Source organism: Boleophthalmus pectinirostris, unplaced genomic scaffold (assembly GCF_026225935.1).
Source record: "Boleophthalmus pectinirostris isolate CB_2022bp ecotype Guang Dong unplaced genomic scaffold, ASM2622593v1 HiC_scaffold_17, whole genome shotgun sequence".
NCBI classification, from domain to species: domain Eukaryota; kingdom Metazoa; phylum Chordata; class Actinopteri; order Gobiiformes; family Gobiidae; genus Boleophthalmus; species Boleophthalmus pectinirostris.
Genome location: NW_026571115.1, coordinates 32,779,387 through 32,806,320, shown reverse-complemented (window position 1 = coordinate 32,806,320; position 26,934 = coordinate 32,779,387). Strand labels below are relative to the sequence as shown.

The following is a 26,934-nucleotide window of genomic DNA, read 5'->3' as shown; positions in this document are numbered from 1 at the left end:
TAGAATTTAGGATAGTCATGGAAAAGTCACTTTAGGTCATGAAAAAGTCATGGAAAAAGTTTAGAAATTTTGTCAGTGAAAAAGAGTGGGGACCCTGTGCTTGTCTCCATGGAGATGTTAATGCTTTGTCAGTCTGGTCAATGTTCCTCAGTATGGCATTAAACCCATCTATCTCCACCAAGTTGCAGTTCATATCTGGAGAGAGACGACCCAGCTTTCTGAGGCATTTTCTCATCAAGAAAAATACCTACACATAGATAAATGTAATGCCAAAGTGTGGGACATTGCACAGTGAAAGCAGTGGTCACCTCCGCGTACTTTGGCTTCTGCTTTAGTTTGACAGAGAGCACCACAAAATCATCTGGTTTAGAGTTTTTGATCCTTGAGATTAGCTCATGTGGTCGTACACTCATTCGAAACAAAACTGTCAACAAACATGTGGTTACCTTGTCCACTTTTCTTGTCACGCTCATTCTTTCGTCAAAAACAGAATGTATATTAGATCGATAGCGAGATGAAATATGGGTTCGCCAATATTTGCACTGTAACTGTTTCATTTTTGGTCTTAAATCTCCTATTCTACACTATTTTGTGATCGACATTATGTTATGATGTTGTTTCCTCATCACAAACAGACCCGGACTTGTGTTTCGTTTCATTCACGCTTGTTTAACACACAAACCCTGCATTTCTGAGTTCTTTTCTCGAACGAAAAACACCCTGTGATGTCATGTGATGGTTCAGAAAGTGCTCCACCGTGTTTTTAAACTCCGTACACCTTCACTAAAATCATTGGGACGATGTTCAGCTGTGGAATTGCCGAACTCTACTGAACAAAAGATAATTGGTGGTGATTTTTTTCACCTAAAAACTACCTCTTCATGACATCACGAGGTGGAACAGAGCATTTAGAGCTTTGGAGATGTACAAATTGATAATAAAAGGTTACTCAATCATGTTTGAATGAAACAAAACACAACTCCAGGTCTGTTTTTGAGAAAGTAAGAGCATTATAACATGGCTTAAAGCTCAGAAGAGTCAGTGAGTGCGTATACATGCACATCAATAACCCGGTTATTAGCCATATCCCGGTTCTGTCAGTATTCGTGTTACTGCGTTTACATGCGCACTGAGAAACCGGGACACTCATATCCGTGTGTACATGATCAAATGGAGTATCCCGGTTTCTTGACATAATCTTACAAATGCACAGGCGCAAAAATTAACTTAAATAAATTTCATAAACCAGGAAAAATACAAACCGTGAGCTCCTTTAGCATAAGAAGCTAAGGAGCTACGAGATCTCCCACAATCCACTGCACACATCAAACCAACAGATTCTTCATTAAAATCTTCTGCATAAATAAACTCAACTTTACAACATATAAACCATAAACACTATAGACACATCAGCCCGTTTGATCAGATAATTCAGCTGTGATCACATTTGTTTACGTTTTACAGAAACGAAACTTAAGACCGTTTGGCTAATTAGCATAAACTGTTAGCGGCGATAAAAACAACTCGCTCCTTGTGCCGCTGATGTGATCAGTTTCTTTTGGACTAAATGACACGACTCTGTGGATTATGTGTGTTATTTCTGTGACAGAAAGAGGCGCTAATTGATGGTAAGTGTGTTCCGTGCGTATAGAGTATAGGAGATAGTTCATGTTTTAGCTTTTCAGCGTCACACGAGTGCAGGTCGTACGAGTGCAGATTGTACGTGTGCAGGTTTAGCGCAGCTCTTTATTTTACAGTCATTTCACTCGTTTGGTCACTTTATTTATGTTGGTCAATTTATTTATGTCACTACTGTTGTGGTGAAAGGACTGGAAAGTGTCTTTTGGACGCATGCGCATTCAACTTTATGTTGCAGTAACCGGGGTACTGCGTTTACATGCCACAAGTAACCCGGTTACTATCGGAATAAACCAGCTACAGTAACCCGGTTTCTAATAACCGGGATACTGCCATAACCGGGTTACTGAAACCGGGTTACTGCGTTTACATGCACCATCAAGAAACCGGGATACTCAAAAAACCCGATCATAACCGGGTTATTGATGTACATGTATACACACTCAATTTTGTGTAATATGGGACCTTTAAGAATACACATAAAGCTTTATTTGAACATTTTTTTTAGTCTGTAGTGAAGGAATAATGACAACAATGACTTATTATAATGGTCTTCAAACTCTGTCTGAAGAGTCTCTGTCTCTGCTCTGTTCCAGGGGAGAATCTGGAGCTGGTAAAACGGAAAACACCAAGAAAGTGATCCAGTATCTCGCCTACGTGGCCTCCTCGCACAAAGGACGCAAGGACCACAACATCCCTGTGAGAGTCCAGATTTCACTACTGCTACTTATTCACCACTCAGTTTTCATCATAGGCTGTCGCAAATAGGAAAAGAGTGTGGGCATATCAAGAAACCGATGCCAGATCCAGCCAATTTTTCAGTAACAGTATCGGTATCAGTGCATTTTTAGTTCTTATTTCATCAAATTACATCAAATTCGTCTTGTTATGTCAAATTAAAGACCCAACTTTGATATCGACTGAACCGATATCATGGAACCGATGCCAGATCCAGCCAATTTTTCAGTAACAGTATCGGTATCAGTGCATTTTTAGTTCTTATTTCATCAAATTACATCAAATTCGTCTTGTTATGTCAAATTAAAGATCCAACTTTGATATCGACTGAACCGATATCATGGAACCGATGCCCGATCCAGCAAATTTTTCTGTATAAGTATTGGTATTGGTGCATTCTTAGTTCTTATTACATCAAATTAGATCAAATTCGTCTTGTCATGTCAAATTAAAGGCCTGACCAGGATATCAGTTTAACTAATATCGTGGAACCGATACCCAATCTAGCTGTTTTTTCAGTACCAGTATCGGTATTGTTGTATCCTTAGTTGCTATTGCATCAAATGACATCAAATTGGTCTTATTACATCAAATTATGATGCCCAATCCAGCCAGTTTTTTAGTACCAGTATCGGTATCGGTGCATCCTTAGTCCTTATTACTTAAAATTACATCAAATTCATCAAATGACATCAAATTAAAGATCCAACCACGATATTGACTGAACCGATATAATGTAACCGATACGTGATCCAACCAATTTTTCAGTTCCAGTATCGGTATTGGTGCATCCTTAGTCCTTTTTACTTAAAATTGCATCAAATTCATCTTATTATGACCCAATTTTGATATCGACTAAACCGATATCAAGGAACCGATGCCCAATCGAGCAAATTTTTCAGTACCAATATTGGTATCGGTGCATTTTTAGTTCTTATTACATAAAATTCATCAAATTACTTCAAATTAAAGACCTAATTTTGATATCAACTGAACCAATATCATGGAACCGATGCCTGAACGAGCCAATTTTTCAGTACCAGTATTGGTATCGGTTCATTCCTAGCACTTATTACATCAAATTACATCAAATTTGTATTATTACATCAAATTAAAGGCTCAACCACGATATCAACTGAACTGATCCAGCAAATTTTTCAGTATAAGTATCAGTTTCGGAGCATCCTTAGTTCTTATTACTAAAAATTGCATCAAATTAATCTTATTTTGTTAAATTACAGACCCAACTTTGGTATCAACTGAACCGATATCATGGAACCGATACCTGATCCAGCAAATTATTCAGGACCAGTATCAGTATCGGTGCATCTTTAGTTCTTATTACATCAAATTACATCAAACTCGTCTTATTTCATCAAATTACAGACTCAACAAGGACATCAACTGAACCAAAGTTTTCAGTATACCAGTATCGGTATTTTTAGTCCTTATTACATCAAATTACATCAAATTTGTCTTATTACATGAAATTTAAAACTTAACTAGGATATGGGATGAACCGATAACATAGAACCTGATCCATCAAATTTTTCAGTACCGGTATCAGTATCGGTTCATTCCTAGCACTTATTACATCAAATTAAATCAAATTCGTCTGATTATGTCAAATTACAGACCCAACTTTGATATCGACTGAACCGATATCATGGAAGCGATGCCCGACCAGCAAATTTTTCAGTTCCAGTATCGGTATTGATGCATCCTTAGTTCTTATTACATCAAATTAAATCAAATTCGTCTTATGTCGAATTACAGACCAAACTTTGATATCAACTGAACCAAAATCATGGAACCGATGCCCGGTCATGTCAATTTTTCAGTATAAGTATTGGTATCGGTGCATTCTTAGTTCATATTACATCAAATTACAGAACCAACCAGGATATCAACTGAACAATATCATGGAACCAATGCCTGATCCAGCAAATTATTCAGTACCAGTATCGGTATCAGAGCATTTCTAGTTCTTATTACGTCAAATTACATCAAATTCGTCTTAATTACATCAAATTTTGATGCCCAATCGAGCCAATTTTTCAATTTCAGTATCGGTATCGGTGCATCTTAAGTTCTTCTTACATTAAATTACGTCAAATTCATCTTATTACGTCAAATTACAGACAATTTTTCAGTACCAGTGTCAGTATTTGTGGATCTTATTATGTTAAATTGGTTTTGTTACATCAAATTAAAGGCCCAACCCGGATATCGCCTGAACCGATATCACGGAACCGATGCCCGATCCAACAAATTATTTATTCCCCTCTGACAGTCGTCCTGGCCACATTCTTCACGCTCACGCTGTGCTTTTTGGACATTATTTCCATTTTTTTAATCCGGTTTTGTTCCACCTGCGCCCGACTCTTCTGCACATCTCGCTCCATCGCAGTCGCGCTTTATTTTCTCCTTTAGCTTACGGCCGACAGAGCTGTGCCCATCTTCTAACCCTTGCATCTGTTTATCCATAACAAACAGCCCGACTCTCCCAAAGCGTTCAAACTGCAGGCAAGTAGATCTCCTCTTCTTCCTCCTCTCCTCTTCCTCTCCGTGTGTCTCGTCTGATTGTGGACTTTTGGCTGTTGCATGCTGGCGATGTGTTTTCTCTGGCTTCGTTTTCCCGCATAATAAAATTCCGGTGATTCTCCCGTAAACAGTTCCAGATCATAAAAGTCGTATTAGTTCCTCGGCTTTGTATAAAATAAAGAAACGTTAAATCCCCTTAAGGAGTGAGGTGAGGTGAAGATTCCGCGTTTGGAAGTGCGATTTGTTTAATGTTTCAGAGGAATATCGCACGTGATATAAGACTAATGCTGAAAATAAATCCGTGTATCGTTCGTTTGTTCGTTTTTCAAAATAAAACCAAAAATAAGAAAATGAAAAAAACATCTATTTTCTTCATTATTTGTCTCCAAAACCAGTTTTCGGTTTTGTGTTTAATTAAAAAATTGGGAAAAAAACGGATAATGGACATTTCCCGTTTCCGTGAGATGCCGGACTTTTGCGCATCGTATGGACTGAACCAGGACTAAAACAGGTCCGGGGCCAGACCGGGACTGAGACCAGGACCAGACCGGGACCAGACCAGAACTGAGACCAGAATTGAGACCAGGAACAGGGCCAGGACTGAGGACAGGACTGATCCCGGGACCAGACCAGGACCGGGACTGAGGGCGGGACCAGACCAGGACCAGACCATGATTGAGACCAGGACTGAGGCCGAGACCAGACCGGGACTGAGACTGGGACCAGACCGGGAACAGGACCAGGACTGAGACCGGGACCAGACCGTGATTGAGACCAGGACTGAGGCTGGGACCAGACCAGGACTGAGACCGGGACCAGACCAGGACTGAGACCGGGACCAGACCGTGATTGAGACCAGGACTGAGGCTGGGACCAGACCAGGACTGAGACCAGGGACCAGGACCGGAGAGACAGGACTGAGCCGGACCAGACCACCAGACCGGGACCAGAAAAGGACTGAAAATGGTCTAAACCAGGTCTAAACCAGGACTAATCTTGGACTTAAGCGAAAGAACACAGAAGCAGGTTTAGTCTTGGTTCAGTCCGTGGCGTCTGCAGCACAAAAGTTTGATATAATCTCGGGTTAAAGGGCAGGTGCGGTCCTGTACTGCGCAGGTGCAAGTCTCCAGAAATGGACCCGTGCAGGACTCTGCGCTGTAGAGCTCCATACGGAATAAATTAATCATCGGTTCGTTACATGAAGGAGGAAAATAACAAAGCAGAAGTAAACATCAAGGCCAAAAATTCAAGTTAATGCATCTGATATAAAAATGTATTGAACAGATACATATGTACTCTAGTTTATGAAACTGTTGACCTTTTTTCTGTACCATTTTTGGTTCTAAAGTTTACATACGTTTTAAACAGACCATGTATGAAACATGGAACAAAAATTATTTCCCAAATTTCAAAGACCTGAAAATCATGTAAATAAATGGATGTATTTCATCATATCTTGTGTTATTCCATCTTTGAACTGTTGATGAAGGTACATGATTTAAAAAAAAAAAATGTATTTAAAATGATAAAAATTTGCTTGGAAGGACTGACATATTTTATAGAAATAATTACCTTTCATTTTGAAGTAATATTAAAGTATTCAGAAGAAAAAAGCGACAAATTATGTAAAATCCTGCACCTTCTACTTGTTTGCAAAATTTTCCCTCTGTTACTTTTCCCTCCGTTACCATGACCTTTCTTAATAAAAAAATCTCATGAGTCAAAAAGTAAGAGGTTTTTCAACCTAATCTTGTACCATATGGTAGAAAACTATATGAAGCAAATATTCAAACCAGTTTGTTAAGGATATGTAAGTGAGAACCAAGAGTTATCACTGTTTGGATTTATTGTCCAAAAAGTGCTGCATATTTCATTCCCTCCGTTACCGACATGAGTTTTTAAATTTTTTGTCAACAACTTGAAAGAATATCACAGGTTTAACTTGACCCTGTTGGAGTGTAACTCTTTCCTACATTCTGATACTTTACTTATTTCAATAGTCCCTCTAGTTTCTGAATAAGAGACATTTGAATGTCAAAAATCTGCCCCTGTTTCCCTCCGTTACCACTTGACCAGACCCGAATATAGAACCAAATATCAAATAATTTTCCTCATATCATTCAACAATTTTGTATAATTTCAGCTGCATTCTTGACGTTTTGGCGTCCGTGCGTTTCTCTGTCAGCGTGTCACTTCCTGATAATACCCAGATTTACTGTAGGACCATATGTCGCGAGGCCTATTTTGGTCTAATTGTCTCACGCTGTTACGTTTGGAGCTTTTCCAGACTCGGGGAATGTCCCGGCAAACTCCCAGTGCCGGTCTGAAGCCATCACCGTCACCATCACCGTGTCTTTATAGTGCACAGCGCACAGGATTATCATTATGACCCGAGGAATGTGCATGCCCCAAAATGGCTCCCGCTTCTCCTTTTTTTAACCCGCACTAACCACACACTCCGGTTTGGAAACACACTACGTCTTCTTTTGCTTGTCATCCTGTCAGCTTTCTCTAACACGTTATAATTACATGTGTGTTGATTTTACTCGAGCTCAAATCGTTGCTTTGTGGGCGGGTAGAGTTTGAAGCTGGATTCTTTTTCAGCTGAAACAATCTGTGTGTCGTTCGTTCATTCGTTTTTCAATGTAAAATCAAAAGTAAGAAAATGAAAAAGCAACTGTTTTCTTCATTATTTGTCTCCAAAACTAAAATGAAAAAGTAGATAATGATTTTTTTTTTTTTTCAGTTTTCGATTTTGTGTTGAAATGACTAATGGAAAAAAACTGAACCAGGAATAAACCAGGACTAAACCGGTCTCAGTTTCCGTCTCAGTCCCGGTCTCAGTCCCAGTCTGGTCCCAGTCTCAGTCCCGGTCTGGTCACCGTCTGGACCTGGTCTCAGTCCCGGTCTGGTCACCGTCTGGACCTGGTCTCAGTTCCGGTCTCAGTCACGGTCTGGTCCCGGTCTCAGTCCTGGTTTGAGTCCCCGTCTGGTCTCGGTCTTGGTCCTGGTCTCAGTCCCGGTTTCAGTCTCGGTCTCAGTCCCGCTCTCAGTCCTGGTCTGGTCCCGGTCTCAGTCCCGCTCTCGGTCTTGGTGTGGTCACGGTCTGGTCCTGGTCTCAGTCCCGGTCTCAGTCTCGGTCTCAGTCCCGCTCTCGCTCTCGGTCTTGGTGTGGTCACGGTCTGGTCCTGGTCTCAGTCCCGGTCTCAGTCTCGGTCTCAGTCCCGCTCTCGGTCTTGGTGTGGTCACGGTCTGGTCCTGGTCTCAGTTCCGGTCTCAGTCATGACCACCCGACAGTTTACACACCTCCGGGTCCATCCTGACACTCCTGGTTTAGTCCAGTTTTAGTCCTGATTTAGTCCTGGTTTAGACCTGTTTTAGTCCAGTTTTAGTCCTGATTTAGTCCTGGTTTAGACCTCTTTTAGCCTTGGTTTAGACCTGTTTTAGTCCTGATTTAGACCTGGTTTAGTCTTGGTTTAGACCCGTTTTAGTCCTGGTTTAGACTTGTTTTAGTCCTAATTTAGACCTGGTTTAGTCCTGGTTTAGACCTGTTTTAGTCCTGGTTTAGACCTGTTTTAGCCTTGGTTTAGACCTGTTTTAGTCCTGATTTAGTCCTGATTTAGACCTGGTTTAGTCTTGGTTTAGACCCGTTTTAGTCCTGGTTTAGACTTGTTTTAGTCCTGATTTAGACCTGTTTTAGTCCTGATTTAGACCTGTTTTAGTCTTGGTTTAGACCTGTTTTAGTCCTGATTTAGACCTGGTTAAGTCTTGGTTTAGACCTGTTTTAGTCCTGGTTTAGTCCGGATTTAGACCTGTTTTAGCCTTGGTTTAGACCTGTTTTATTCCTGTTTTAGTCCTGTTTTAGTCCTGTTTTATTCCTGTTTTAGTCCTGGTTTAGTCCTGGTTCAGTCCGAATGCAGTGCAAAAGTCCGGCACCGCAATTTAAGTCTGAAAACTGGAAACAGTCGTTATCCGTTTTTTTTCCATTTTTCGTTTAAACACAAAACTGAAAAAAACAAATCATTATCTGTTTTTTCATTTTGGTTTTGAATGAAGAAAATAGTTGTTTTTTCACTTTCTTATTTTTGGTTTTTATTTTGAAAAACTAACGAATGCTACACAGATTTCAAACACCCCGCAGCGTTTCTGTTCCTGTTCACGTTCCTGTTCCTGTTCTTGTTGTTGCAGTCTTGACACTGACTTGGCTCTGCTCTGGTCTCTTTGCTCAGGGGGAGTTGGAGCGGCAGCTGCTGCAGGCGAACCCCATCCTGGAGTCCTTCGGAAACGCCAAGACGGTGAAGAATGACAACTCCTCTCGCTTTGTAGGTTTTCTCCTCAAATGAATTCTGTGTTTTTTTCGTGTAGATGTGATCCAAGGAAATGAGGCGTTCGTGTCCAGCTTGTCAAACACAGGTAGATGTCAGTGTTGGCAGGAAGAACAGTGTTGAGTCCTTAAAGCCTTGTTTCAGTTGGAGCGGATTAGTACTGAGCGCAAGTGTCTCCACAGTCTTTTAAAGAGAACCACACCGAGGGGTCCAGAGTGGAGCCTGGGGAGTACTACTTTCCACAGAGGTTTAGATTTACTTTTGGCTCCTGGATTGTCTTATCTTAAAGGCCCTGTACTCGATTATTTTCCAGATTGTCTTGCCCCAGTACAGATATATGGTATAAGCAGCTCTTGAGGTTAAAATAAATCCCCTGGTTGCTGTTTGGATCTAGAAAGCATAATATAACCAGTATGTATATAAATCTATAAATACCCACACAGAAAACGCAGCTCTGGTCTCTGAAAGTTGTGAAAAGTGCTTATAAACCCATCACCTGGGCGGACTGGCAAACTGTACGTTCTGGAAAACTCAACTGGCCGTCAGCCGTACTAACAGCAGGGGGCGCTAACACAGAAATTTGCCCATTTGTCGAGCATAAATTGCATAGGCCTGAAAGGCGACAAAGAAGAGTGGGTTAATCGTCAGTTTCAACACGTGTCAAAGATGTCGAACAGAAAACGTAAGGAGAAAAGTGGATGGGAAAAGGTTAAAAACAAAAAAGCCAAGTCACTTTGAAAGTGATTTGGGAGTTTTTGTTAATAAACAAAATCTTCGTTCCTATCATCACCTATGGTCATGAGCTTTGGGGAATGACTGAGCTCGTGGATACAAGAGGTCGACATGAACCCAGGTGGCAGGGTGCTCCCTTAGAGATGAGGGTGAGAAGCTCAGTTACACAGGAGGAGCTCGGAGTAGAGCCATTGCTCTTCCACATTGAGAGGAGCAGCTGAGGCTCGGGCATCTGTTCCGGATGCCTCCTGGGTGCCTCCCTTAGGAGGTGTTCCGGGAATGTCCCATTGGAAGGAAGACCCAAGACACTCTGGAGGGACTATGTCTCTGGACTGGCCTGGGAAGGCCTCAGGATCCCCTGGAGGAGCTGGAGGAAGTGTCTGGGGTGTAGAAAGTCTGGGAGTCTCTGCTAAGACTGCTGCCCCCGCGACCCGACCCCGGATAAGTGGAAGAAAATGGATGAATGGATGATGTTAAACAATCAGAAGGACTTAATCTTTGTGTGTTTCTTTAATTATTTCATTATTGATTTATTGAAACTATTAGTTAATTAATTATTTAATCGGCCTGTTTGTGGGGGAAAAGTCCAGGACTGTTCTTTGGTCCTAAGAAGGTGATATCTCCAAATTTATATTGTGATAATAAATTTGGCGATACAGTATCATTATCGTGGACTGCTGTGTCGATATATCGCCAAGAGTATTTGTCGTTATCTTTTAGCTTTTTTTTGTGACCACACTACAATTTTGTTACTTATTTAGTGGAAGGAAAATTGTTTTATGTAATCCACTTGACATATTCACTGTTTTCATGATTCAATGAATGAGATTAATTTTAAGTGGTTTAACAAAAAAAAGAACAGTAATATATCACAGAGTACAATATATCGTATCGGACGTATCGCAGTATCGTGATGATATCGTATTGTGAGCCGCACATTGCGTATCGTATCGAATCAAGAGGGACCTCGTGTGATTCCCCAGTCTTAGTACGGTTCAGACGCTTTAATCCTGGTCTTAAAAAATCAAGTTTGTGGTATTTTTGAACCAAGCGAAAAACCTGAAACCAGCCTCAGGGTCAAAACCGAGAAACAAAAATACCGCCGTAGTGTTTTCAGTTGGCCGGCAAGCGAAACTAACCCAGATAAAATTCCTTTCAAATTCCCAATCCCTTTGCATAATAAACTCTTCAGGAAAAACAAATCCTGAAAACCCCAGGTAGAGACTGCGCTGGACTTCCCCTTCCCTCCCCGCGTAAACCGTCGTAGCGTCCGTGTTTATTTGCTTCCAGTGAGGTGATGGCTTCCTGGCGCAATTAAAAGTTTATAAGTTCACATTCTTGCGGCGCCGAACTCGCCGTCGGAGCTGTTCGGGAAGTCCGCGCATGCCCCACATTCCTGCCGTAACCTGACGAGGCCTAATATAGACTCTTTTGAGCGTTTCAGCGCTTTTCGCCGCAGAAATGACACTACGGAGGTCGGCTGGTTTTCACATGACATCACCGTAATTACAGGCCTCAGCTCTTTATAGGTTTGGTCGACGTTTTGGGGTTTATTTAATGCTTTAGAAATTTCAAACGGAGTGAGCGCGTTACTATAAAGGTGAAAATGTTAAGCCTGTAATTTTTGGAGTTGTTTTTGGAAGTTTAAATTCAGTCCAGGGGCGTCAGACTGGGGGGGGGGGGTCCTTTACAAAACTAAGAATATGCAATTTTCATACATGTAGACAGTGTTGGGAAGGTGACTTTTAAAATGTATTCCCCTACAGATTACAGATTACACACACCAAAATGTAGTTTGTAACAGAATCCATTAAATTACTTAAAGTGAGTAATGTAATCTGAATACTTTGGATTACTTGATTTGCTGTAGAGAAACAAAGACGAGGAAATCGTAACATAAGATGTTTTTTCTGATAAAAGAAAATAAAAAGTCCAGATTTTACTGAACCAAATTAAAAATATTATTGATAGAAGAAGAGGAGACACGTCCACACGGCAGGATTTAGACCTGTTAAATCCTGTTTGAGAGATAGTTTAGACCTGGTTTAGACCTGGTTTTAGTCCTGGTTTAGTCTTCGTTTAGTCCTGGTTTAGACCTGGTTTTAGACCTGGTTTAGTTCTGGTTTAGTTTAGTCCTGGTTTAGTCCTGGTTTAGTCCTGGTTTAGTCTGGTTTAGTTTTCTGGTTTAGTCTGGTTTAGTCCTGGTTTAGTCCTGGTTTAGTCCTGGTTTAGTCCTGGTTTAGACCTGGTTTAGACCTGGGTTTAGACCTGGTTTTAGACTTGGTTTAGTCCTGGTTTAGTCCTGGTTTAGTCCTTGGTTTAGTCCTGGTTTAGTCCTGGTTTAGACCTGGTTTAGACCTGGTTTTAGTCCTGGTTTAGTCCTGGTTTAGACCTGGTTTAGACTTGGTTTTAGACCTGGTTTAGACTTGGTTTAGTCCTGGTTTAGTTCTGGTTTAGTCCTGGTTTAGTCCTGGTTTAGTCTTGGTTTAGTCCTGGTTTAGACCTGGTTTAGACTTTGTTTTAGACCTGGTTTTAGTCTTGGTTTAGACCTGGTTTAGACCTGGTTTTAGACCTGGTTTAGATCTGGTTTTAGTCTTGGTTTAGACCTGGTTTAGACCTGGTTTTAGACCTGGTTTAGATCTGGTTTAGTCCTTGTTTAGTCCTGGTTTTAGACCTGGTTTAGATCTGGTTTTAGTCTTGGTTTAGACCTGGTTTAGACCTGGTTTTAGACCTGGTTTAGACCTGTTTTTAGTCCTTGTTTAGACCTGGTTTTAGACCTGGTTTAGTGTCCGGCAATGAGTGGAATTACTGAGAAAAAAAAAAAAAGGGATATAACCCAAAATGTGAAAACAGGAAAATCCTGCCATGTAATCCATTTATTTCAACAAAGTAACTGTAATCTAATTACCACTCACTGAAACAGTAACTGTAACTGAATACAGTTACTCATCATTTGTACTCTGATTACATAACTCCAGTACATGTAATCTGTTACTCCCCAACACTGGATGTAGAACATTTAATCCAGGCCCACCAAGATGATTTGTATCCAGGGCCTAGAATTTTGTCCTACATCCTTGCTTCAGTCCATAATAAAGTAAAAAAAAATAAATTAATAAACAAAAATGAAGAGTTAAAAAAATTAAACATAAAACAAACTTGCAGTGTGGTCTTTCAAACAAGCGTATATAAGTGTGTAGAATGTAACTTTTTATCCAGAATTAACAAAAATAAAATTGTGTGTTTTTTTGTTTTTTTATTGGACCAAAAAACTTGTCAAACTTTGAACAGCCTTGCATCTCCACAAACCTGACTCTAGTTTGGCACAGAAGATGGCCTCCTCCTGCTTGTTTCCATGAAAATGTTGTTCCTTTGGCTATAATTTTCTAGTCTGATTCGTCTGACTTTGCAGAATTAAGATTCATTCGCTCGACAGTAGGCGGGTATTTTTTTTATTTAACCAATCGCTGCTATTTGGCCGTGACGTATGTAATGCGCCAAATCCTGTAGGAAGAAGAACAATAACGTCTTTCCCCATGATAAAATTCACCAAACATTCTCTTTGTTCCGGCTTTAAATCCTCGATCTCGGGAATCGTTGCCAACACAGAACGTACGACTCTTCGCTGATTGGCGGGTTCCTGAACTCGCACTTCGGGGTTTTTTTGCGAACCGTCTAGTGTATTTTGAGTCTTGACCTAGTCGCTGGAGAGAAATGAAATTGCGCGGAGGCACTAGGTGGCGCCGGCCTCGCTAATTGAGAAGGAGAAGGACGAGGTTTTTGGCGTTTTGTGGGGCAGAGGCAGCAACGTCCGTAGAAAGTTGCGGAGTGACAGAGTGGTTGGATTGCAATGTGCTTCACCGCTTCACTCACACAGAGTTCATCCACAATTTGTCTCCGTCTACATCCATCTCGACGCTTTGTTTACGGTTGTGCTGTTCCACGAAAGGGACCAGACAGACCAGACGCTTGAGTTTGACGTCAGGGCTTCACTGCTCTTTCGCTGATTGGCCGGTTTGCCGTCTACAACTTCTAGGCTTCTTGTAAACTGTCTAGTGTATTCTGATTCCTGACCTAGTCGCTGGAGAGAACTGAAATTGAGCGGACTTGTGTAACTTTTTAGTTGGGGGTCTGTCGCCTGCTTGTTTCTATGGATATGTCATTTCACTGCCTGGAAATGTTCCACAATATGACTTAAAACAGCTCTGTCTTACATTTATTCAGTCGCAGGTGGTTTTATAGCTCAAAAATATGTAGAAAAACAGACATCCTGACTGTGAGTTTCCATTAAGATAGAAAGGTTTAATACAACATCTCCATGGAGAAAAGCGTTTGATCGACCCTCCACTGGAAAAGTTACACAGTGCATCTTTAAAATCTTGTGGTTTTCTGTTGTGTTCTGCAGGGGAAGTTCATCAGGATTAACTTCGACGTGGCTGGATACATCGTTGGGGCCAATATCGAAACCTGTATCCTACTTTTAAATTATACTTTTGAAGCATTTTCGCAATAACACGTCTATACATGGATACGTGGGTGAAGTATCTTGCCAAAAGACACAACCACAGTATGTATTTTTAGCTCCTCTCTTGCATTATTTCTTAACCTTCTCGTTCAGACCTTTTGGAGAAGTCCAGAGCCATCAGGCAGGCCAAAGACGAGAGGACCTTCCACATCTTCTACAGACTGCTGGCCGGAGCTGGAGAACATCTACGAAGTGAGACGAACACACCATGATCATACACGAAGACTGAAAACTTTTAGTATTTATATAAATGTTTACGTCAATATCTCTAAAATATTTGGTTTACAGACTCTTAAAGCGGCGGAACCTGATTTTTCTTCATGTATTTGTGCAAAATCTGTCTTGCTCCAGTACAAATCTATTGTATTGATACTTTGCAGCTGATGTCGTCAACGTTCTTTGGGGTTGTGACGCTAACTGTAGGCACTGCTCTGTCTGAAGCTCTGTTACTCAAGTTTGACTTTAATCTGAGCTTTGTTTTAACTCATATACCACGTTTACATTATAATTCCGAATAAAAATCATTTTACGCTGAATAAAAATTGATTCGGAATTAAACTTATTTCCGAAGTAAGTCGATGGTTTATTTCGATTTTAAAGCCGAATTAATTTATTCCTCGATCATGTAAAGGTTTATTCTTTTTAAAAATAATTCCGGTCGTTCAGCGCATGCTCATTGGGTCGCTCTTCGGACTTTCATCCACGTATCTTTGGATTTGCGAGCGGGATGCGGGAGTGGGCTGAGGTAGAGCAGCCGTCGACTCAGTTTGTCTTCTTCCTCCTTCTCCGACGCTCTTCCCTTCTCCCCCTCAGCCGACAGACGTGAACGCGTGATGAGAGAATTCTCCAGCAGCTGCACATTTATCATCAGAACGACTGCGGAAAAAAGTTTGGATCGTGTTTGTGTCCGTGGCGTAACGACAAACTGCGATGACAAAAAAGCCGGTAGCAGCTGAAGTGTGTGTTTTCTTCCGGTCGACGTAAATACGTTCGTGTCTCTGTCCAATCAGAACCCTTCCCCACCTCCAGACGTTGAGCGGAATTAAATAAAGACGATTTAAGGTGTTTTTTAGAATTTTTTCCATATGAAGTCAAATGAGAATATTTTAATTCCGAACTATTTCATTTAGAAAAGTTAATTTGGAGAAAGTATGAGGAGAAAATTCAGTTTGTCGACTGGACGTTTTGCAGCTCATCCAAGCTGCTTCTTCAGTTCTGGTCAGACGCTGGTGACACTTCCTTATATCTGCAGGGAGGAGCGAACTAACTGAAACTAACACACCTACTTGTTTACAGTTTCTGTTTGTTAGTTCGGCCTATTGACCTGTACAGGGTGTTGGGTCTAATTAACAGAACAATTAGACCCAACACCCTGACCAGAACTGAAGAAGCAGCTTGGATGAGCTGCGAAACGTCTTCAACCAAACTTTTGTCCAGTCGACAAACTGAATTTTCTCCTCATACTTTCTCCAAATTAATTGTTCTGAATGAAATAGTTCGGATTCTACCTGGACGACTGAGGGATTCTTCACACATTTGGAGAAAGTATGTTTTTTTGTTTTTCATTGGACAAGAAAACTTCTAGTTTTTAGTGTTCTAGTGTTGTCACTTTGAACGGCCTTGCGTCTCCACAAACCTGACTCTTGTTTGCCACAGAGGATGGCCTATTCCTGCTTGTTTCTGTGGAAATGTTGTTCATTTGGCTCTAATCTTCCACGGTGTGTCATAATACTTACCTATCTCCATGGGGAATGTTCTGGAGTATGGTTTTTAACTTTTTATTTCCATGGAATCGTACAGGTGATGCACAACCTCCAAAAAGTTACCTACTGTACCTTTAACATTCCATTCACTTTTTGTAGATCTTTTGTCTTGATTTTTTTCCTCACTCCAACTCTACGCACTGCAGAAACTGAAATCTAGCCAAGTTAAGATTCGTCTTGACGTCATAACGACAAACCGAGATGACAGAAAAGCCGGTAGCAGCGGAAGTGTGTGTGTTAAATATGTCGGTGTCCCTGTCCAATCAGAACTCTTCCCCACCCCCAGACACTGAGAGGAATTAAATAAAGGCGATTTAACGTGTTTTCCGTGTAAACCTCAATTCAGAATGATTATTTCCATGTAAACTCGAAGAAGGATATTTTAATTCCAAACTATTAGATTCAGAACAATTAATTCGAAATTAAAAAACATCATGTAAACGTGGCCAATGTGACCATAAAAAAAGGCTTAGTTGGAACCAGAACAGATGAGATGATTTGTGCTGTTAAACAAATCCTTGTAAAATAAAATTAAAGTCACATTTTTTTTTTATTTTTTTTTGTTGAAAGTCAAAATCCGAAACAGGACCATGAAAGTGTTTTGTTTAAATCCATTTCACGTTTTTTTCTTGAGTTTTCAGACTTCGGATCTTGTTTTTGTTTTTGTTCTTGTTCCGTCACCGTGGTAACCGCTGAACACTCCGTCATAGACATACAGGCAGAACACCCCCAGCGCAAACTGACCGATGTGACCGCGAAGTATCAATACGCAACTCTCTCTCGGCGTCAACGTAAAAACCAGATTTTTACCTTGACTAAAAGAGCAGGTAAAATAATGGGTGTGGCCCCAAGCTCACTTCAGCAAATTTTTGAGGAGGAAGGTGATCAATGACCCAACCCATGTTCTTCACAGTCAGTTTGAGTTGATGCCATCAGGCAGAAGGTTCAGGGTCCCAAACTGTAAACTGAACAGATTCAAACATTCTTTTGTGCCACTAGCTGTTAAACTGCTAAACACAGATGCATTTAGTGCAGTTAAAAAATAATTATAAAAGGCTTAGGGATTGTGCAATCAAAACTGCACATAGGTGTAGGGAATGTGCAATTAAAGCTACACATAGGCTTAAGGAATGTGCAATAATTAAATCTGCACATAGGCTAAGGGAATGTGCAATAATTATAACTAAAACTGCACATAGGCTTAGGGAATGTGCAATCAAAACTGCACATAGGCTTAGGGAATGTGCAATCAAAACTGCACATAGGCTTAGGGAATGTGCAATCAAAACTGCACATAGGTGTAGGGAATGTGCAATCAAAACTGCACATAGGCTTAAGGAATGAGCAATAATTAAATCTGCACATAGGCTAAGGGAATGTGCAATAATTATAACTAAAACTGCACATAGGCTTAAGGAATGTGCAATTAAAACTACACATAGGCTAAGGGAATGTGCAATAATTATAACTAAAACTGCACATAGGCTTAGGGAATGTGCAATCAAAACTGCACATAGGCTTAGGGAATGTGCAATAATTAATAGAACAGAAGAATGCAAGGGTTTGCCTGTTAAGGATAATTTAAGGGTCCTGTTGGTGCATCACTCGTGGTCATACTGGTCTCATATTTACTTTGTTTTATGGTGTTTGTTTATGTGCTGCTTTGTGTTGTGTTGTCCTGTTTTTTTTTTTTGATAAAACATGTTACCCCCTGTCCCAAGACAAATTTCTCCCATGGGAGACAATAAAGGATTATCTTATCTTATCTTATCTTATCGTCTGCGTCCGAGAATCGGGAAGCGTTCGCAAAATCCGTCACGGTGAATCATTAGGACGCTCGGAAACAAAACAAGCAGAGATTCACTCAATTGATTTTATTAGCACATTGTTAGATAACGCTCTCGGCCCAGCACCAAATAAACACATTTTCCACTTGTACTGTAATGGAAACATGTGTCTGCCATTTGAGTACTTTTTACACTGACTCGGTTTACAGGCGGTTTACAGACTCTCCAGAAATCTGATCATTCTCTCATTTCTGGACTAATCGCTTTATCAAGACGTAATCGAAAGAGTCACGTCAGATTGAGCAGCAACGTTACTCCAAAATAATAATACACAAGGAGAAGTACAAAGTAATAGTCCAAGAAACTGAATTCAAGTAAAATTAAGAAGTAAAAAGTATTTAGAGTCCCTTAAAGAGTAGGTTTTGGGACATAGTATCTGATTTATAATTTGAAGTTCAAGTTCAAAATAAGAAATTATGAATGCACGAAATCTGGGATCTGCAAAGGACGGACGCAAAAATGAGATAAACTAAATCATATCTGAAGGAGCGGAGCAAAAAAACACAAATGTTCAAATCATTTTATATCGTCACATGAAGCTTTTGTCACTTTAGACCAGAGGTGGGCAAACTTTTTGGGGGCAAACTCAAAACTGGGACTGTCCTGGGTAAATACAGATCACCTGGTCACCCTGCTTTAGTAGTTTAATAGTTTTTTTACTACAGAAAATCACAAAGCGTTTTTAATAGATATTTTCCTTCCTCTATTGATACTTTGCAGTGACATCATGCTGGGAGTGTTCTACATGAATGTCTACGGTGGAATGTTTAGGAGTTACACAATGCACACATTAGCAAACATGGTCAAAAAAGTTTGTCTGAAATCTCAAGAAAAGAAACAAAATTGAAAGCAAAATCAGCTCACCTGTTGTAGTTTGTTTCGATCTGAAGGGCAACATATTTAAAAGGACACAGGAGTCAAGGGATAACTTTTATTTTGATCTTGTTTTCTCGTTTGTTCTTCTTTTTAACTGTTTTGAAGAAATTTAAAACCCTCCCGTGCCCAAAAGTAATAAAAAAAAGTAATAACAGTAACTGGAAGGTGAACCTGATGAGCCAAACAGAACGAAAAGGTGCGACACTGGGCCAATGTGATATAGGGCCGTAAAAGCCGGTGCCAGCACAAATAACTTAAGACAAAAAAGCTTTTGTCTTAACTTTTTTGTCTCACTTTAGACCAGGGGTGGGCAAACTTTTTGACTCGTGGGCCATAAAGGGTTCTAAAATTTGACGGAAGGGCCGGGACTAGGAGCAGATGGATGGAGTGTTTTGGTAATAAAAGCATTACAACTTTTACTATTATAATTTATTCAAGTTCGGCGGGCCAGATTAAAAAGATTAAAGGGCCGCCTTTGGTCCCCGGGCCGTAGTTTGCACACCCCTGATTTAGACTCACTCACAGTGGGAAGAGGAACTAAAACTGTTACTTAAGTAAGAGTACTGTTAATTCAATAAAATATTACTTGAGTAGGAATAAAAGTATGCTGCTAGAAAAGTAATCTGAAAAGTACAATTTCTTTAAAAGGCTACTCAAGATCAAAAAATGAAGGAGACTGAACAAAATGTTTTAAAATTTACTGTACTCTCTAGTTTAAATACAACAATTACTCAGAAAAACACTGAGTTTCACTGAGTTTCTGAGATTCACTGACACGTGTCCCCAGGTGTTTTTGTGGTCATATTTCTCTTGTGCTGTAAACACGACCACATATCATCTTATTTTTGGTTATGTTGATTGTTTCTGTCAGCGTAAATGTCCCCAGTGTGTGTTTGATGATGAATGTGTCTTTTGCTGTCAGCTGATCTGCTGCTGGAGGGCTTTAACAACTACCGCTTCCTGTCCAACGGGAACCTGCCCATCCCGGGTCAGCAGGACAAGGAGAACTTCCAGGAGACCATGGAGGCCATGCACATCATGGGCTTCACCCACGAGGAGATCGTGTGTGAGTGTTCTGCTCACATCAAACACGTGATAGATCCTCTTGTGGTGTCTCGTGTGGGGCTCACGGACTCTCATGTCTCCACAGGCATGCTGAAGGTGGTGTCTGCCGTGCTGCAGTTTGGGAACATCGTGTTTAAGAAAGAGAGGAACACAGACCAGGCCTCCATGCCCGAAAACACAGGTACACACCAGAGCACGCACACAAAATAACACAAAAGTGGATTTATGAGGCCGTTTCTACAGTGAAATACAGACAATCTGGTCTATAAAAATAAATCTACATGGATGACCCTTTGAAACTACAACAATGGACAGATATAATGGAGCAAATTTATGTGATGGAGAAAATAACTTATTATTTGAGTCTGAAAGCTGGTACATTTGAGAAGCCAAAAGTCAGAAGTCAAAATGGTTTATTTACAAAGCTTACTTCAATGTATAAGGTATTTTATTTTTCACTTTTTTTGTAGAACCCCACAGATTATTTGTTCTTTTACATACAATTGTAAATTTTTTTGAAAAAGCACAAATAATAAGTAAAAAATAACTACATAACTATAACATAACATAACTATATCTACATAAGTCAGCATTATATATGGTAAAAGATCATTATGTTTGCTTGGCTGAAGAACATTTACATTGAAAATACAGTGTCATAGGCCCCGTCCACGCTAGTTTGTATTCAAGTTGCTTTCGTTGTGGATGCAGTGTTCGTCCACACTAATCTGATTGAAAACGGCTCCAGAGACGGAACGATCTGGTGCCTCCAACTCCCATGAATTCATCTCAGTACGAATCTGATCCGGTCCTGTGTAGACGCCCGAAAACGCTGATACGCTGATGTAGGTCTGTGCGCCGCGAAGTAATTCACCGCCAAAACACTAAGAGGCTAGACCAGGGGTGTCAAACTCATTTTGGTCCGGGGGCCGTATCCAACCAACCGGATCAGAAAACTCATGTCATATAAACCCCAAAAATAACAATAAGTTCAAATATTTGTGCAGAGAACTCTTTCTTTAACAAAATATTATAATATTATGAACAACCTGAAACTTTAAGAAAAATACAATTTCAACACAATGTTTTAACATGAACTTATCTGTAAATAGGAATAAATTATTTTTTCTTGGAAAATCCTGCACTCGGCTCCACTTTTCTCATGTTGGACATTTTTCTGATGAGGGTGTCACGGTCAACAGTCAAAACGATCGTCCTTTAAGAGCGTTTGGAAAGAGACAAGTCTTCATTTGTGCTGCTCTGGTGGGAGGGGCCACGTACAGAGACGCTGGAGACGCTGCTGTGATAAACACCACAGAAAATTAACAAGATTTTAATAGAAAATATAATTAAAATATTTTAGTAGAAAATCAGCCGAGGGCCAGATTAAAGGTCTTGGAGGGCCGGATCCAGCCCCCGGGCCTTATGTTTGACACCAGTGGGCTAGAATATATGTCCATTCATAAAAACGGTCTGTGTGTACGACCTGCAGACGTATAATCTCTAAAAAGTTTAACATGAACCATCTCCAACGCGACAGAAACACAGAAGAGACTCACCATCAGCAGAACACCCCTCTGTCACAGAAACAACACTCATATTCCACTGAGTCGTGTCCTTTAGTGCGACAGAAGCTGAACCGCATCAGCGCACAATATCGAGCTGTTTTTTTGAGCGTTTAGTTTATGCAAATAAGCCATGTGGTTTTAAGTTTCGTTTCTGTAAACACATATGCTCAAAGTTGTGTGGATAGGGAAGACTTGCGGACACAGAAACGACGTGTCTGGACGCACATTGTTTTAATTTATCAGAGAGGCTTGCTGGTTATATTCAAGGATTTCAGACAAATGATTTCTTTCTTATTCAAAGGACTTTGTGAGGACCTTTTCTCCAGTTTCTTCAGATATCATATTTTGATTTAAATTGCGAGTCACCGCCACGTCAAATCATTCAAAACAGAAACGCATGAATATGATCCAGCTAATGGAAATTCCAATGAATATCTTTTAGTTTGGAATGGGCTTTGACACTATCTCCACATCTCGCCGAGGTCTTCCATGGGGCACAGTAAACTCTTTTTCCAGACAAAGCAGAATATTTGTAGTGAGTGATATGTGACGGCCCCTGGTCTCGGTCTTTATTAGAAATGTGATCCTGTTTGAACTGGCTTCACTTTCAGATGCCAGTGTTTGTCTCTGATCATTCAGCGTCTTATTAAAACGTCAGCTCCGTCAGAGGCGATCGCTCTGGACACACATACCTCACACTCCACGCGCACCAAAAACAAAACAGACATCAAATACTCGCTCTGCTGCTGCTGAAAATACATCAGCGCTTTGCCAGCAATCAGTTTAATGTTATTTTTGTCTATTTTTTGTCCAAAGTGAAATGGTTTGTACGTGTGTTTGTCTTGTCAGTGGCCCAGAAGCTTTGCCATTTGCTGGGGATGAACGTGATGGAGTTCACCAGAGCCATCCTCACGCCCAGGATCAAAGTGGGCCGGGACTATGTTCAGAAAGCACAGACCAAAGAGCAGGTGAGAAGGAAACTTGTATTTATCTCTTCAAAAATCCGCTCTGTAATTTGGCCTGATGACAACACCTGCCAGTTTTCATCATGGAGATAGATACGTTTAATGCCGTAGTGTGAACTTTCCAGACAACGCAAAGACACACCCTCCTCCTAAAATGTTTTATAGTTCACTTTTAATCTAGGGTGACCAGAGTTTCAAAATAAAAAACTGGGACATTAGCTTGTGCCTCCTCTCAATTTCATTTCTCTCCAGCCACTAGGTCAGGAATCAAAATACACTAGACGGTTTGCAAGAACCCCAGACGTTGTAGATCACGCAATGACCAATCAATGAAGAGCTGTGAAGCCATGACGTCAAACTCAAGCACCTGTCTGAGTCCATTTTGTGGAACAGCACAACAGTAAACAAAGCGTTAAACAAAGCATGGAGATGGATGTAGACGAAGACAGACTTTCTGTGTTGGCGACGATTCCCGAGATCGAGGATTTAAAACCGTAACAAAGAGAATGTTTGGTGAATTTTATCAAGGGGAAAGACGTTATTGTCCTTCTTCCTACGGGATTTGGCGCATTACATATGTCACGACCAAATAGCAGCGATTGGTTAAATAAAAAAAGTACCCGCCTACCGTCGAGCGAACGAATCCTAATGCTGTGAGTTCAGACGGTTTCCAAAAGTGAAACAGGCAAATTTTTTTGGTGGTTGGTAATAATAAAATTGTGAAAAGTGCGCAATTAAGGAAAATTGTTATGCAGAGACCATTCATGATGAACATATGAGTCAGTATAGTCACATTTTTAAGCAGCTGTTCTATATTTTACCGAAACAAATGACAATATATACTCCTCTTTATTGTTGTCAGGTTTCAAATTGCTCAAAAATATGGACACCTGGGACATTTCTTGTATAAAACTGGGACAAGTCAGTGGTTTTGTTTAAATCTGCTGGGACGGGGGACACAGGACTCAAAACTGGGACTGTCCCGGGTAAATAGGGATGTCTGGTCAGTCTACTTTAATAGTGTTTAATATAGAAAATCACAAAGCATTATTAATATATATTTTCCTTCCTCTATTGATACTTTGCAGTGACATGATGTTGGGAGTGTTCCACATGTATGTCTATGGTGGAATGTTTAGGAGTTACACAATGCACACATTAGCAAACACTGTCAAAAAAGTTTTAAGATTGTCTATAAACTCAAGAGAAGATACAAAACCATTTCGACCTGGGACAAGGACACAGGAGTCAAGTGTTAACTTTTAATTTCTTTTATTTTGATCTTGTCTTCTCGTTTGTTCTTCTTTTTAACTGTTTTGAAGAAATTTAAAAACCCTCCCGTGCCCAAAAATAATAAAAAGAAAGTAATAACAGTAACTGGAAGGTGAACCTGATGAGCCGGCCAAACAGAACGAAAAGGTGCGACACCGGGCCAACGCAATACAGGTCTGTAGAAGCACCAACAACTGAAGAAAGTTATAACTTAACCTAAAAAAAAAAAAAAAAAAAACTGAACCTGAACCCAAAGAAAAAGCGAAAACATTACAGTCGGTCCCACCTGGTTAAAACAAAAGGCTACCCTCAACCATAAAAAAATAGTTAAGCAAAAAATACAAATTACAAACCTTATTATGAAAGGGAAACAAAAATAACTGAAGGTTTAAATAAGCGCGCCTGAATGTAACATAGTTCCAGCTAAATCATTTTTTTATGGTCAGATTGTGTACACTTCCTGACTTTGTTGTTCTCCCTTCAGGCTGACTTCGCGGTGGAGGCCCTGGCTAAGGCCACATACGAGCGCTTGTTCCGCTGGCTGGTCCATCGCATTAACAAAGCTCTGGATCGCACCAAACGCCAGGGCGCCTCCTTCATCGGCATCCTGGACATCTTGCCGGCTTGTACGAGATCGTTTTGCGGTAGTGTGCAGCGTGCAAGATTTAAGCCAAAAAGCAAGCGGACTTCTCCATAGGATCAAAAAAAAAAAAGTACGTTTTATTAACAAGTAAAAACAATCAAAGTTATTCAGCGCAAAAAATTCTTTGTGCCCTCTTCAGAAATGGCCCAGCTCTGCATTCTGTATCAGTTTTGTGTTGACATTGACATCAGCAGTAAAAATCCAAACATTTTCTGAACAGTTTTTAATCCCATAAACCATCACCGGACTCATTAAAATTGGACAAGAACTTCAATTAGTTTATTTTGTCATTGTTAATTCCCGTTGTTGACAGCAGAGGGAGCTCCAACACCTCACTGGAAACGGAGGTGAAGTTTATAAAGCGCGTTTTCCAGATGTAAACATTATTATAAGTTTGGAAATGTGAAACAGCTAACCCAAAGTGACCAAAAACATGTTCAAAAGGGAACCGAAGCCACAAGAATGCAGAATTCTTTTGGTATTTTTCTCTACTATTGGCCATGTTCTGTGTTGTTGTTTAATTTGGCTTTTTATCCCAAACGGTGCGGCTTCATCTCTTTAGGAATGTACTGAAAGAGGTGGAGAAAGTATGCAGAGTATTAGAGTCTAACAATATTGATTTTGTGAGTCTAAATGAAAGTCATATTTTAATCTGCTGGGCCGGAATCCGTAATGTTTTGTTAGTGTTACAGATTTGAATGCAGTGAAGTAACATGAAGAAATGATCTTTATTGCTGATATGATTTAGTCTTAATAATTTGAAATATGACAATAATTTAAAGTTTTATATACTCACAGGTGCTTCAAACTGTTAGACTGTCTGGCGCCACCTAGTGCCTCCGCTCAATTTCATTTCTCTCCAGCGACTAGGTCAGGAATCAGAATACACTAGACGTTTTACAACAGGGGTGTCAAACTCATTTTGGTCCGGGGGTCGTATCCAACCTACTTTGATCCCAAAGGGGCCGGATCAGAAAACTCATGACATATAAACCCCAAAAATAACAATAACTTCAAATATTTGTGCAGAGAAATCTATTACAGAAATCTTTTTTAATTGATGAACTCTTTCTTATTATAATATTATAATATTATGAACAACCAGAAACTTGAATAAAAATTCAATTTCAATACAATGTTTTAACAATAACTTGTATGCAAACAGGAATAAGTCAATGTTTCTTTCAGTGTCCACTTTTCTCATTTTGGACATTTTTCTGATGAGGGTGTCACGGTCAACAGTCAAAACGATCGTCCTTTAAGAGCGTTTGGAAAGAGACAAGTCTTCATTTGTGCTGCTCTGGTGGGAGGGGCCACGTACAGAGACGCTGGAGACATTGCTATGCTCAGCACCGCAGAAAATTACCAATATTTTAATAGAAAATATAATTAAAATATTTTAGTAGAAAATCACCCAAGGGCCACATTAAAGGTCTTGGAGGGCCTTATGTTTGACACCTGTGGTTTACAAGAACCCCGGAAGTTTTTAGTCTGCGCACCAGCCAATCAGCTGTGAGCTGTGAAGCCTTGACGTCAAACTCAAGCGTCTGTCTGGGTCCCTTTTTTGGTGCAGCACAACAGTAAATTCAATTCAGTCTTTATTAAGAGCACGTAATATCTGGTTCATAGTATTAAAAGAATATAGAAAAACTAAACAATGTAAAAACATGCATGTTATAATGTGTACAGACAAGACCGTTAGTGTCTCCACGGCTTAGAAGTAAATCAACAAAGCGTCGAGATGGATGTAGACGAAGACAGACCTTCTGTGTTGGCAACGATTACGGAGATCGAGGATTTAAAGCTGGAAGAAAGAGAATGTTTGGTGAATTTTATCAATCGGAAAGACGTTATTGTCCTTCTTCCTACAGGATTTGGTGCATTACATACGTCACGACCAAACAGCAGCGATTGTTTAAGGAAAAAAAGTACCCACCTACAGTCGAGCGAATGAATCCTAATGCTGCTTGGTCAGACGGTTTCCACAAAGTGAAACCGACTGATGAATCAGACTACCAAAATGTAGCTAAAGAACCTAGAAAAACATGTCAAATGAAGCTCAAATATAAAGATTTGTATATGTACAATAGAGATTGACCAGGCCTTGTTATACTTAAACTATGCAGAGGAGTAAAAAGTATAGACAATATTTAAATTAGTAGTAATTTTTTAATAAAATGTGGGAGAATAATAAAATATTGGTATCAGGATCTGCCCCATATGGGTCATCTCTAATCACCTCTAACGTAATTTAAAGATGAATTACTCAATATTCCTCATAAAAAGGGTGTTTTCCCCAATAAAGTGTATTGTGAAAGCAAAAGTTTGTGACAAAAATCTGGCAACTGCACACTGTCTTCTTCATCTAAAGAGCAAAAGAAAACATTTTTTATGTGAATACAAGTGAAGTTCCAAGGGTTTTTGTGAGAGCTG

The 26,934-nt window shown here is 40.1% G+C and overlaps 1 protein-coding gene across 1 annotated transcript in view; it reads left to right on the top strand.

The window, feature by feature from the left end:
* Nucleotides 1-26,934, top strand: part of LOC110172213 (myosin-10-like) — a 249,049-nt gene that overhangs the window by 147,375 nt on the left and 74,740 nt on the right. The window contains exons 5-13 of the mRNA XM_055152335.1: nt 2,235-2,337; nt 4,873-4,906; nt 9,109-9,242; nt 14,383-14,446; nt 14,596-14,694; nt 19,911-20,054; nt 20,139-20,234; nt 22,471-22,589; nt 24,343-24,474. Coding sequence (XP_055008310.1) covers nt 2,235-2,337; nt 4,873-4,906; nt 9,109-9,242; nt 14,383-14,446; nt 14,596-14,694; nt 19,911-20,054; nt 20,139-20,234; nt 22,471-22,589; nt 24,343-24,474 — 925 coding nt within the window. The remainder of the gene's footprint in view (nt 1-2,234; nt 2,338-4,872; nt 4,907-9,108; nt 9,243-14,382; nt 14,447-14,595; nt 14,695-19,910; nt 20,055-20,138; nt 20,235-22,470; nt 22,590-24,342; nt 24,475-26,934) is intronic.